The 13,783-nt window shown below is 51.4% G+C and overlaps 2 protein-coding genes across 2 annotated transcripts in view; one reads left to right on the forward strand and one right to left on the reverse strand.

Annotated features, from left to right (window-relative positions):
- The first annotated feature begins 31 nt into the window (after positions 1 to 31).
- Positions 32 to 13,594, forward strand: Znf276 (zinc finger protein 276). Its single transcript, XM_032887321.1, has 11 exons — positions 32 to 716; positions 1,461 to 1,764; positions 2,043 to 2,089; positions 2,178 to 2,618; positions 3,927 to 4,005; positions 5,114 to 5,197; positions 10,122 to 10,232; positions 10,301 to 10,376; positions 10,695 to 10,812; positions 12,776 to 12,875; positions 12,947 to 13,594. Exons 1-11 carry the CDS (start codon positions 512 to 514, stop codon positions 13,209 to 13,211), a joined length of 1,830 nt encoding a protein of 609 aa, XP_032743212.1. The 5' UTR covers positions 32 to 511; the 3' UTR covers positions 13,212 to 13,594.
- Fanca (FA complementation group A) overlaps positions 13,476 to 13,783 on the reverse strand; it is a 56,618-nt gene continuing 56,310 nt past the window's right edge. Inside the window, exon 43 of the mRNA XM_032887323.1 lies at positions 13,476 to 13,727. Within this exon, the coding sequence (XP_032743214.1) occupies positions 13,620 to 13,727 (108 nt within the window). The 3' untranslated portion in view covers positions 13,476 to 13,619. The remainder of the gene's footprint in view (positions 13,728 to 13,783) is intronic.

The raw sequence follows: 13,783 nt of genomic DNA on the forward strand, positions 1-13,783 counted from the left end.
CTGAAGGAGCTGTGGGAGCCGCGCACCGCCGGAAGGGACCCAGATACACTTCCGCCGGCCCCGCCCCGCCGCGCAGAACTGGGTTTACCGATTAGAGGGGGTCAGGTGGGTCTTGTCAGCTATTCTGTCGGACTTACTCTGAGTGTCGACGAGAAGACTGGTGGAAAGAACCTCACGTTTTGAGGTTTTCTAAGTGCCACAGCCCGTGCGTCAGTTCGAGGCAGTTTACCCTCCCGGGTGCTCCTCCTTTATGGGCCTGTCGCAAGTTCTGAGCGACCCTAAGAACTCTGGGCTCTCGACACAGCAGTGGCTACTGTGGCTCCCGGGCCGCTCCCCACTTCGCTCCACCCCTCGTTCACCAGGCTCAGATCTCGGGGAGCCGAGCGGAGCCGAACGGCGGGGCGGAGTGTAGCGGAACGGGACTGAGTGAAGTTAAGTCCGCTCTAGCAGAACTCAGTGAGCCGAGCCACACGGAATAGCACGGAGCGGGGATCAAGTGGCGGCTGCCGCCATGAAGCGGGACCGACTCGGCCGCTTCCTGTCTCCTGGAATAGCTCGGCAGCGCGGGAGTTCGGGCAGCAGCTGTGGAAGCGGTCGGACTCGGGGTCGCCCTTCTCGCACCGGCGGATCGAGCGCTGACGGGGCGGCTGCTCAACTCAGCTGGGGCTCGACGCGCTCCTGTGGGGACACGGGCGAGGACGGCACAGACGAGGCAGGTGGGTGCCAGGCGTCCTCTGGCCCTAGTGCCAGCCTGGTGATTCTGAGAGCAAACCAGGCGCTTCTACTGCAGATAGAAGCCCTTCCTTCTGTCGGTCAGACAGCCGATCCTTTCCTGCTCTGTGTCGCTATTTAGTGTTTAAGATTTGAAGGTACACAGGCGTGGCTTCAGGTTTGCTCTTCGTGCTAGGTACTTTTAGGGTAATTGCTTAACTTCTCTGAACCCCAGTTTCTTGATGCTTAAAACAGGCCCATAACCTAAACCTGTGGTGGGTACTGAGTTAATTGAACTGCTTGGTCCTTGTGTGGCTGCGAGTTTGTGAATAAGCAGTAGTTGGTTAGAGTAACAGCATGAAGTGCATTCGTGTGGTGTTCTTTAATCTGAGAATGGATTTCCTTTATAAGCCGTCCTTTAGTTCCACTAGGGGCTGTGAGGTGGCATCTTGTACACACTGCAGACAAGACAGTTAGTCAGCGGGCATCGATGAGCAGTGAGGCGCAGCTTGCTCATTTTTGGAATTAGGACGCTCCAGCAGTAGTCAAGTTCCATCTTCAGGGGAGGCCTCTGGGGTTCTTTGGAAATGGAATGTTCAGTGAGGAAGGCCCACTCCTGAGTCCTGCTGCTAGTGTGTTTAGGAAGCCCAGTGCAGGCACTTCTCTGCTTCCAGTGTTAGAAGGCCAGGAGGAAGTGTGGTCCTCACGCGTAAGTACCTCACTTACGTAACATTTGCTTCTTTGCACAGGAGCAGGCCGGACTCTTGCCATGGGGCACTGTCGTCTCTGCCATGGGAAGTTTTCCTCACGGAGCCTCCGAAGCATCTCTGAGAGAGTGCCTGGGGAGACCTCAGAGAGATTGTCCCCAGGGGAGCGTGTCTTCATCAGGGACTTCCAGCGTCTGCTGGGTGTTGCTGTGCACCAGGACCCAGCCCTGCCTCAGTTTGTCTGCAAGAACTGCTACACCCAATTCTATCAGTGCCACAGCCTTCTCAGGTCCTTCTTACAGAGAGTCAATGTCTCCCCAGCTGGCCAGCGGAAACCTTGTACAAAGTAGGCCCTCGTTGGATTTCTTGGGACCTTTAGGGGTTTGTCACCTTGTGTTCTAGGTGTTGACTTAGGGCAGTGGCTTGGGGTGGACAAAAACTAGTATAAGCCCCTCATGATGTTACAATGAGGTGCTGTGGTGGCAATGTTTGCAGAGATCTGAGGGTGTAGAGCTCATTAGAAGAGAGAGAACAGGGCAGCTAACAGGGGCCCTGGGGACGACAACTAGGGAGCTTTGTGACTTTGAGAGGTTCCTAAACTGTGGCCACACTGATGCTTTGCAGGGTCGGTGTTCAGCCTCCCACAGTGGCAGAGGAAGGAGCATGTATGGGTGAGTGCTATACATGCCAGGGTGGGCATTTCAGGTTGGGCCTAGCGTTGACCACCATGAGACTGACATTTCTGTTGATTCTCCTCAGCTGATCTGATCACCTCGAGCCCTCAGTGTCTGCACGGCTTGGTGGGCTGGGTGCATGAGCATGCAGTCAACTGTGGGTGTCTGCCCAGCCTTCAGAGGACACTGTCCTCTGAGTACTGTGGCGTCATCCAGGCTGTGTGGGGCTGCGACCAGGGCCATGACTTCACCATGGACACAGACTCCGGCTGCAGAGCTCTCCTTTTGGACAGTGCATTAGCAGTGAAATGGGGAAAGGAGCTAGCACCACGGCTGGCCCAGAGCTCAGCGTCAGACCCCGCTGGAGCTGCCTCTCAGCTCTGCCAGGCCAGAGGAACTCAAGTTGGATCTGAGACCAAGACATTGCCCAGTGTGGATGTGGCCCTGCTGCACTCACATGGAGACTCTGTGGGACCTGGGCTAAGCCCCTATATACAGCCAAACTTGGCTCCCAGTGAGGCCCCAGGTAAGCAGCACTGTGGCTTATGCTAGAGCAGGAGTCAGTATTCCGACCAAGGCTGTCAGCAGCCGACAGTGGATTTCTGTACTGTGTGCATAGAGATGATGGTATAGGCAGCTGGCAGCAGGAGACGAGGATCCAGTTGCAGTGCCTTTCCCATAGAACCTGTGCTATTTCAACACCTAAGAGTAGGGTGGCCCTACCAGCCTGTCTTGACACTGTTTCTTCACAAGTAGGCCTCTGATTCACCAGTTTCTGTAATGGCATTGCTCATGTGGCATTCAGTCTTCCTCTGAGCCTGCCCTTAGGCCAGAGGGCACTGGTGGTTCTTGTAGGCTGAGGTGACTGAGGAGAGAGAAGAATGGGGCTATTGTCTGCAGGACTAGGAGGCAGACAAAGAGGCTGCTACTTTACCATAGTGTGGTAGCCTCTTCTGCTGACTGGCCCTTCTGTGGGACATGCTGTGGGTGGGATGCAGCTGTTCCTAAGCACCGTGCTAGGGGAGTTGGGGCAGCTTCTGACTGCCTCTTGCCTTCATATGATTCATGGCCAATTGTGGGTGCTCAGCTATTCCCACCTGCAGTTCCACACTGGGGTTCTTTAAACACGCTGGACGGCTGCCAAGCACAGTGGCACACACCTTTAGTCCCAGCTCTTGGGGAGGCAAAGGCAGGCAGATTGCTGTGAGTTTGAGACCAGACAGCCAGGTCTACATAGAGAGTTCCAGGGCAGAGTCAAGGCTACATAGAGAGACCTTGTCTTTTTTTTTTAAAAAAAAAAAAAAAAAAAGGGAGGAGGATTGAAGATCCGGCTCAGTTCAGAACACTACTTGCTGTCCTTGCAAAAGACCTTGGTTCAATTCCCAAGACCCACATGGTAGCTCATCACCATTTTTAACTCCGATTCCAGAGGATCCAAGGCTCTCTTCTGGCCTCTGCCTGCACCAGGGATATACACAGGCAAAACAGTCATATACATAAAAATAACTTTAAAATTTAAAGATGTAGGCACCCATGTGGTTCAGCTATTGAAGGCTCCAGGCAAGGCCCTAGGAGGATGCCCCTGACTTTAGAATGCACAACTGTTTTGATAGCAGAATCCTGTCAAATGCTGTACACTGTGCGGAGTGGGCCATTCTCAGAACAGCAGAGACTGAGAGAGCGAGTGTCGGGGTGAGAGTGGAGGAAGTTGAGGCCAGAGGCCTGCTGGCCCCAGTAAGGAAGGTGTGTCCTTAGGCAGGGGCATTGCCTCCTTACAGGCAAGGCCTTTTCTGTGCTCGTTGTTGGTAACCAGAGCCTGTTCTTTGTTTGCCAGGGCAACTGGGTGAGAAGCAGGTTCCATCTTCAACCTCGGATGATCGGGTAAAAGACGAGTTCAGTGACCTTTCTGAGGGGTGAGAGAAGAGTGGGTTTAAACAGCCTAAATTTCTCCTTCCAAAACCAGACTCAGCCTCTCTAGAGCTGCTACCCTTGGTTGGCATGTTTGCCTTCCCTCCTTCTCAGAAGTGGGGAGGAGAGGAGTGGCCAGGGTTGTTCTGAGGCCTCTGGCTCCCGACTTGGCTTTCTGCAGGGGGAGCACCGTTCCATTCCGCCCCACAGCAGTTGGGGTTGCCTCGTTTACACTGCCCCAGTTGGTCCACAGCAGTCGGGGTTGCCTCATTTACACTGCCCCAGTTGGTCCACAGCAGTCGGGATTGCCTCGTTTACACTGCCCCAGTTGGTCCACAGCAGTCGGGATTGCCTCGTTTACACTGCCCCAGTTGGTCCTGTGCCGTTACCTGTGCTGCTGCTTTAAAGGCCTTAGTCTTGTACTAGCGACAGCATCACTAGATCAGAGGATGCTAGGTTCAGGCCTTTGGGGTAGTGATGTTGAGACTTGGAGCAGAAGCTCTGTGCGGGGTGAGGAGAGGACAGGCCTCCTTTGGAAGGGGTCAGTGGGTCTCTCAGCTCTGGGCTGAGAACTACTCAGGGGCATTTGCCCCTTCTGTTTTGCCCCACAACTCATGTGAGGACCAGATGTGTCGCTGGGCTCTTAGCCTGCCTGTAGCAGACCCTACCCTGACCAGATAGCCAGAGGCCTGTCTAGGAGAACACCAGGCTTGCTAGACTGGCTGTTTTCTGCCTTCCAGAGGCCAGTGAGTCATGTTTTAGGGACAAGGTCATAACCCTGTGTTCACAGTTGATGGCTGATACAGTCACTTTCTGAATCTCCTTTAAATCTTCACACTCTCCCCTGCTGTAAATAACTAAGCTCTTTGAGAGTTTGGGGTCCCGTATTCCGCACAAGTGGCTTCAGGGAGAAGGCTGCCAGTTTGTTAGGTTCCAGTGAGTGGCGTGTCTTCCTAAGAGGGCAGATTGAGGAGTTGGGGGTTTCAGATTTCTTAAGAGGTGTTCAGAAGTGATGCATGGACTATGGGGTCTGAAGTACCTGAAGACAGGAGGCCATGTTGGGTATGCTCTACCCAGTCAGTGCTTTGCTGAAGGCTCCCTCATCTTTCCTAGAGACGTCCTGAGCGAAGATGACAGTGATAAGAAGCAAACCCTACAGTCCTCGGATGAGTCCTTTGAGCCTTACCCAGAAAAGAAGTAAGAATATAGCCCTGTCTAAGCATATGCCTTCTGGGGGGTCATTTACAGGTTAGCCATGGTGCACATGAAACTAAGAGGTGTGGAAACATGGGGAATTGAGGCCCATCCTTTCTTTTTTTTTTTTTTTTTTTGGTTTTTTTTTCGAGCTGGGGACTGAACCCAGGGCCTTATGCGCTTCTAGGTAAGTGCTCTACCACTGAGCTAAATCCCCAGCCCCAGGCCCATCCTTTCTTTGGTTCATCGCCTAAGTCTAGTGACCTCTCCCTCTGCCCTGATCCGTCTGTCTGTTTCTCTCATGTGTGTATTTACTTATTACTGTGTTTTTGTCTGTTTAGTGGTGTGTGTGTGTGTGTGTGTGTGTGTGTGTGTGTGTGTGTGTGTGTGTGTTGCACAGAAGGAGGAGGTCAGAGAACCATTTCTACTGTGTTGGTCCTAGGTATCAAACTCAGGTTGTCAGGCTTGGTGGCAGGAGCCTTTTACCTGCTGGGCTATCTCACTGGCTTCTAAGTGAATCAGAATGTCTGTCTGAAAGGCCAGATGAACAACGGAATGTGCTAGGATTCCCCTTGATCTTTGCATCCTCTTCCTGGTGGTTTGGCGACCTGGCCTAAGTATGTATCAAGAGGTGGCAGGTAGCCCTGCTGGTAAGACAGTCTGATTTTAGGGGGTCTCTTAGTAGTTCTTTCTGGTCCTGCCCCTGGTTTGTCCCTGAGCATGTCTCTGGTCTTACTCCAGCTGTCCCTTTTGTTCCCTGGATCCTGTCTCTGTGAAGCCCAGGAACCGAGCCTTGTGACTGTTCGTCTCAGGGTGGCTCTTGGCTCTGACTTCTTAAAGCAGTCATTCTTTGGTTTTCCCTTTCCTTTGCCAAGAAAACAGAAGACTCTAACGAGGAGAGACAGAACTCATCTCTACTAGGGCCTCTGTTCTCCTATCCCTGTCCCAAGAACTACATACCCAATAGCTAGTTAGTGACTACCTCATTGCCAGTGTCTGAGTGGTTCCCAGTTCAGAGTGAAAATCCAAAGTGCAGTCAGCTCTGGGCTCCACACTATCAGCTGAGGAAACCCAAGAATTTCTTGTTTCTTTTTTAATATAAGTTCTAATATTCCTTATGGAAAGAGGAAGAGAAATAAAGGTGACATTGAAAGATCAGAGTCTGATGCAGTACCAAGCAAGCCACTTCACTTCAGCAGGTGTCATAGGACGGAGACCTGGCTGGGGGACCTGTGGCCAGAGTGCAGGCTGTGCTGCCGTAAGCACTCCCTGTCCCCTTCCCAGTGACTTCTCCCTTGAGCCACTTTGGTAGGTGGTTTGGGGGCCTAGCCTAAGATTGGGGGTTAGTGGGTTTCATTTTCAGGCAGGTGGGGAAGTGGTTGCTCTGCTAAGATGTAACACATGCTCTGTTGTGCATGTCCTGTCACCAAGACATGAGGTGAACATAATGTACTGTGTGTGGGACACATGAGATACATTTTAACAAACCTTTAGTACAGTGTGTTACTTCAGTGGAAACTGTACTCTGCAGGAGGTAGGACTAGGTATCAGTGGATATGGGCATCTGCTGCTCATGATACACACTGGCCTGAATGCCTCCTAAGGCCCCACTAGAGAATCAGTCTGTCTGTCTATCTGTCTATCTGTCTGTCTGTCTATCTATCTTCCCTCCCTCCCTCCCTCTCCCTCCCTTCTTTCTTTCTTTTAATAATACTTATTTTTTAAGATTTGTTATTTTGTTTTTAAGATTTATTTACTTTATGTGAGTACACTGTCCCTGTTTTCATGCATACCAGAAGAGGGCATCGGATCCCATCACAGATGGTTGTGAGCCACCATGTGGTTGCTGGGATTTGAGCTCAGGACCTCTGGAAGAGCAGTCAGTGCTCGTAACTGCTGAGCCATCTCTCCAGCTCTGAATTTTTTTTCTTCAAGACAGGGTTTCTTCATATGGTCCTGGCTATCCTGGGATCAGAGATTCACCTGTCCCACGTGCTGGGGTTAAAGTGTGCACCACCACTGCTGAAGCCAGAGGTTTTCTTTTTTTTTCTTTTTTTTTTTCGGAGCTGGGGACCGAACCCAGGGCCTTGCGCTTGCTAGGCAAGCGCTCTACCACTGAGCTAAATCCCCAACCCGAAGCCAGAGGTTTTAAAGATAGTTTTTTTTTTTTTCTTTCTTTTTTTCGGAGCTGGGGACCGAACCCAGGGCCTTGCACTTGCTAGGCAAGCGCTCTACCACTGAGCTAAATCCCCAACCCCTGTTTTTTTTTTTTTTTTAAATGTGTATATGTGTGTGTGCTGGATTCATGTATGTGTACCAAGTGCGTGCTGGATCCCTTAGAGGTCAGAAGAGGGCATCAAATCTGGGACAGGAATTACAGGTGGTTGTGAGCCATCATGTGAGTGCTGGGAACCAAACCTGGGTCCTCTGTAGATGCAGCAAGCGCTCGGCAGCATCTGTGCTGCGGTCTCCAGGACTTGAGAACAGGACCCCAAGAAACCCTCGGTTTGTGTTCCTCACATATTTGCCTCCTCAGCACTCTCTCAGCCTTTACAGCTCTGGCTGGTCAGGTGGTCCTCCTGAGTGGTTAGCGGGCTTAGAGGGCAGCACAGTCATAGGACGGGAAGTGTTTACCTGTGAAACACAAGGCACAGACTTCAGAGCTACCTGCTCTAAGCCCAGCCAGTCTAGTGTGTAAGGAAGTTACTGTCAGAAAAGGCCATCCCCTCAGCCAGGACACTGGACAGTTACCAGACAAGGACAAGTGGAATAGTCTACATGTTGTAGCCTGGTGATTTCTTCTTCCTTTTCGGGTGTTTTGTTTGAGACACTGTCTTGCTATATATAGCTCTCTCTGATCTAGAATTCCCCACGTAGCCCACACTGGGCTCACCTCCCTTTGTTACTCAAGCAGGCCTTGAGAATCTGATCCTTTTGCTCCAGTCTCCCGAGAGTGGTGTGAGCTACTGTGGAGTAAGTACTGGGCTACTTAGCTTTTGTTGTTTTCTGAGACAGGGTTTGGTGATCTCAGGCGGGCCTTGCTCTCCCAGGTGCTGAGTTATAGGTGATTCGTCCTCAGCTCCTTCTCCGTTCTTACCTCTCGCTGAGATGGAGTCTTATCATGCACTCCTGACTGCTCTGGGACTTTGTGAAGATCAGGACGGCCTCAAGCTCAGAGCCATTTACCTTTCTTTCCTGAGCGTTGAATTAAAGTGTGGACCATTATGCCTGCCTTAGCTTTCAAAAATTAACCATTTGCTTTATTGCTATTATTAATATTAATTTATTTTTGTTTTTTGAGATGAGGTTTCTCTGTGTAGCCCTGGCTGTCCTGGAACTGTCTGTAGACCAGGCTGCCTCGAATGCAGAGATCTGCCTGCCTCTGCCTCCCGAGTGCTGGGATCAAAGGCGTGAGACATCACTGCCCATGTTTTACTATTTTTTAAAAGATCTATTTAGGGGTTGGGGATTTAGCTCAGCGGTAGAGCGCTTGCCTAGCTAGCGCAAGGCCCTGGGTTCGGTCCCCAGCTCCGAAAAAAAGAAAAAAAAAAAAAGATCTATTTAGCTTTGTTTTATGAGTGTGGGCGTCGCCCTGCGGGTTTATCTGTGCCCTCAGAGATCAAAGAGAGTGCTGGGTTCCCGGGCTGGACTCACAGCTGATTGTCAGGTCCCTTTGGGTGTTGGAACTTAGGTCCTCTTCAAGAGCCACAGGTTATCTTAACCACTGAGCTACCTCTTTTATTACCAGGGCAGCTTAGACTGTGAGATCCTGCCTCACAGACAGCACCAAAACATACCTTGTTTGGCCCTTCAGTGTCTCCAGAAGTTCTGTATGAAATTCCAGTCTGCTCTGTTCCCCCCTCCCCGCCAAGGTTTTTGTGTATGAAGCCAGGTTGTTGCTTGTGCTCAGTGAAAACAGAGCTGGACTCGCCAGCCTTCTGTTGTTCTTTACTCTCTGAGGCAGGGTCTTAGCTTTGCTTCTACTACTGATTAAAAATGATATTTTGGGTCTAAAGAAACGGCTCATCAGTTAAGTCTTTCTTGCTTTTGCAGAGGACCAGGTTTTGGTTCCCAATATTCACACGGCAGCTCATACATCTATAATTCTAGATCCATAGGCTCTGACGCCCTCTTCTGACCTCCGTAAGCAATTCAGAGCCTGAACACACATGCAGGCAAAATACCCACACACGTAACATTTTAAAAAGACATGTTGGAGGGTGGACCAGATCTACGTTCTTGAGCACATTGGTCTCTTCTTGCGTCACAGCTGAGCAGCACTTCCTACACAGAAGCTGGTGACTTTAACGTTTGCTTGTTTTGAGATAGGCCTTGGTGTGTGGGCTGAGCTCACGCTTTCTGCCTCAAGCAGTGCTCTCGAGTTAGCCCAGAAGCTGTCAGATGCAACACTGTGCTGGCTTTTATCCTCTTTGGTGCTGTTGGACACGAGCTGTCTCCTTTTTGAACTCTTCCTTGTTCGTATATGAAATACGAGACTTGGGGCTGGAAACACGCCCTTGGCTGCTGGGCAGGCGCCTGACAGAACCTCAAGTTCAGCAGGTGTGCTGAGCCCCTTTCTAGCTCGAGGTGGTCTGTAACAGAACCGACAGAATTCTCTACCGCTGTCCCTATCACCATCCCTTGATTTGGGGGCTTAGCACACAGGACTGCAATTCTAAAAGTGTGATGGTCACGTGACAGTCCGTGCTGCTTTCTGGGCTGTGTACCCTGCCCAAGGTGTCGCTTCAGGCCCCACCCACCCAGGCTTGTGCTGACTGGGATGGCTAGTGATGGAAGAGGTTCAGTCTGCACAGAGGCAGCCGAGTCAGGAAAGCTTGGAGGAAACTGTAGATGCAGGAAGAGACAAGAATCAACTCCAAATAGAGATTTAAAACGAAACGTCACTAAATTGTCCCCCTGCCCCCAGGGTCTCTGGGAAGAAGAGTGAAGGCAAAGAAGCCAAGAGGCCTGAAGAGCCCAAAATCAGAAAGAAGCCAGGCCCCAAGCCTGGATGGAAGAAAAAGCTCCGCTGTGAGAGGTGAGCAGGCTGCAGTTTGGGGCATCTGTGTGCTGTGTCAGCACCTCCACATATGCTCTGCCTTACAGGGAGGAGCTGCCCACCATCTACAAGTGTCCTTACCAGGGCTGCACAGCTGTATACCGGGGGGCTGACGGCATGAAGGTGAGGAATGGGTATCCTCAGTCAAGCTGCTCTCAGGGTGGGGTGTGCTTGACTGACTTTCCCTGGGTATTTGCCTGAACCTGCTGGAGGCACCGGGTATTTCCATAGAGCCATGTGCAGGCTTCTCAAAGGCTCCCATGATCCTAGTGGATGTGGAGTCAGCCCCTTGCTCTATGACACTGGCTTAAAGGAGCCAGCAGTATAGGGTAGGAAGTAGTTGTCTTTCCAGTAGTCGGTTGTCAACTGCTTGGATCACTACGCAGGGTCTTCTGGGGGGGATGTGTTCATCACAGGGTCTCTCGTCCCTTCTTCCCCCAGAAGCACATTAAGGAGCACCATGAGGAGGTCCGAGAAAGGCCCTGCCCACACCCTGGTTGCAACAAGGTATTCATGATCGACCGATACCTACAGCGACACGTGAAGCTCATCCACACAGGTACCCGTCTCAGGCTGTGCCGTCAGTGGACCCCAGGCACCCAGCCAGGGGGACAAACCCTACCCAGAAGCTTGGGATCAGGTGCTTCTGTGCCACATAGGTATTCTGAATCCACATACAAGTTGGAGTCCTCCTCTCTGTTGAATTCCTGATGGTACCCACTCCTTTTAAGTCTGAGCAACTTTTCAGCATTGAGAACACAGAAATTCTAGTACTCTTGTGAATTCACCTTTAAAAATCAACACTAGGGCTAGGCAGTGGTGGCACACACCTTGACTCCCAGCACTTAGGAGGCAGAGGCAGCTGGATCTCTGTGACTTCAAGACCAGCATGGTCTACAGAGCTAATTCCAGGACAACCAGGGCTATACAAAGAAACCCTTTTAAAACCCCAAACTCCCCAGAACAAAACAACACTAGAGCTGGCAAGATGGCTGAGTGGGTAAAGGCGTCCGTCAAGTCTAATGACTTGAGTTGATCTCCCCAGGACCTACATGGTGAAGAACTGCCTTCTGACCTCCACACTTGCTGTATGGCACATGCACACCGCCACACATCTAAAATGTAGGAAACATTCGCAGCATTCATTCAGGTAGATTGTTAAATTTTTCTGGAGTTTATATAAATGACACACACACAAATCTTTTTCACATTACCGTTTAGGCATTTTATTGGTGGATCATTTACTTGGTTTTGTGATGAGACCCAGCTGAATGTCAGTTGTCCTTGCTTAGCCTTTGGGCATGCCTCCTGCTAGAGTAACTCCCTTTGGTCTAGGTTGTCCAGCTCTGTAGCCTGTCACAGTGCACAGAGCAGCCGCTTTCTGCAGATTGGAAACAGCAGGATGGTGGTGGCCCACGCCTTTAATCCCAGCACTTGGGAGGGAGACACAGGAAGAGCTCTGAGTTCAAGGCTAGCCTGGTCTAGAAAGAGTTCCAGGACAGCCAGGGCTATAGAGAAGCCTGCTTCAAAAAACAAAACGAGGTAAAACACACTCTTCAGTAGTTTAGCTGAAGAGGCCAGGCGTTTTGTAGCTGTGTAGGCAGCATGGGTTGGAACACTTGGTGCTTAGTGCTGTGCAGCCCTGGTGTAAAGATGGGAGCACGCACGGCACGCGTGCGGAGCACGGGACAGCTGGTAGGCGTCAACCCTACCCCGTGGGATCCGGGATGGAGTCCTCAGTCTTGGAGGCAAGACTCTACCTGCTGAGCCTTCTCCATGGCTTTTGCTCTGTTTTTGAGAGTTTCGTGTGGTTCAGGCTGGCCTCGAGTCTGATGTACAGCAGAGGAGGTCTTGAACCATGGAGCACTGAGGTTGCAGGTGTGAGACACCATACTGATGTGGCTAAAGCTTTTGTTGACGAGCGTGAGAAGCTGATTTTCAACGTGCATCAAACCACTTCCCTCCACCAGAAACGTTCTCTGCACTGTCTAGGGCTTTACTTTGGGACGACGTCTAGAGAGAGATCTGTGCTTCCACAGGCCAGGCTGGGCATATCTCTCTGGAAGGCCAGTCATGGCTACACAGCGAGATCTTAGCTCAGAAACAAACAAAAAGGTTTGAAAGGCACAATTTCTGTGGGGAAGACCTAGCCATGTGACAGTGTTCTGAGGAACCTGGAAATCTTCTATAATGAAAACAGTTTATATTGGAAACGTTGGTTTTTTGAGGTAAGGTTTCTCTGTGTAATCCTGACTGTCCTAGAATTTGCTCCCTAGACCAGGCTGTCATTGAACTTGGAGATTGACCTGTCTCTGCTTCCCAAGCGCTGGGACGTGGGCGTGCACCACCATCGTTCAGTCAGGAACTTATCAGAATTGCCTTTCATTTTAAATCATGCGGGTTCCCAAAGGCCCCCGCCTGGGGACACCCTCGTGTTGTATAGGGCAGTGATAACTATCACCTCTCCTGGAGCAGATTGGCTTTTGCCGGCTCTGGTGCTCACATCCGCTCTGGTCTTGCAGAGGTACGCAATTACATCTGTGACGAATGTGGGCAGACCTTCAAGCAGCGGAAGCACCTTCTTGTCCACCAGATGCGCCACTCAGGAGCCAAGCCACTGCAGTAAGTGTGGGCTGGGCACTTCCTATGCCTGGGACAAGGTGCAGCTTACCTCACCTGCCTCTGCCCTCCAGGTGTGAGGTCTGTGGGTTCCAGTGCAGGCAACGAGCGTCCCTCAAGTACCACATGACCAAACACAAAGCAGAGACTGAGCTGGATTTCGCCTGTGACCAGTGCGGTCGGCGGTTTGAAAAGGCCCACAACCTCAACGTGCACATGTCCATGGTCCATCCTCTAACCCAGACCCAAGCCCTGCCTTTGGAAGCAGAGCCGCCACCTGGGCCTCTGAGCCTCGCTGGGACCGTGGAGGGCCAGGCTGTGAAGCCCGAGCCGACCTGAGGACTGACTGCAGGCAGACAGACCGCTGGACATGGAGCAGCTGGAACGCAGCAGTGATGTGAGGTCAAGGACAGTTCCACTCACATTCCTCACTCCCCTCCTGGCACAGTTCTGCTTGCTCGTTGGATCCCGTGCTACACCCACTCACAGAGCCAGCAGCCATATGGTGGAGGGCACCTCTCTCAGGCTGAGAGTGTGTACTTCAACCCGCTGTGGTACCAGCAGTTTTATTTTCCTATGGACACCGAACAATAAGGCCAGACACAGATTATGAATAATTAATTTCTCTTTTCCTAACCAGAACAGTCGAGGAGATTTGTAATCCACTTTCTAGTGTAACAAGAACTCCATGTTATGCTTGCAATAAATTATTCACAAAGGTGCAGCTGGTGCCTGAGACCGGTGCCGTCAGAACAGATGAGGTTCCTGGGAGAGGTCAAAGCTGGGGCCAGCCTGCTGCCTTTGCCGGAGGGCGTTGCTCACCTCAGGGTCACAGTCTCCTCGACCAGCCAGCAGCTGTGAGAAAATGCATTGCTTAGTGTGTACAGCCCCGGGCCAGCCTGAGTAAGCTG

Source organism: Rattus rattus, chromosome 17, assembly GCF_011064425.1.
Source record: "Rattus rattus isolate New Zealand chromosome 17, Rrattus_CSIRO_v1, whole genome shotgun sequence".
Lineage (NCBI taxonomy): Eukaryota > Metazoa > Chordata > Mammalia > Rodentia > Muridae > Rattus > Rattus rattus.

Coding starts and splice junctions, on each gene's coding strand:
- Znf276 (XM_032887321.1), top strand. CDS start 512: ATGAAGCGGGACCGACTCGGCCGCTTCCTGTCTCCTGGAATAGCTCGG. Junction 717..1,460: donor GGACGGCACAGACGAGGCAG/GTGGGTGCCAGG, acceptor TTCTTTGCACAG/GAGCAGGCCGGACTCTTGCC. Junction 10,377..10,694: donor GGGGGGCTGACGGCATGAAG/GTGAGGAATGGG, acceptor TTCTTCCCCCAG/AAGCACATTAAGGAGCACCA.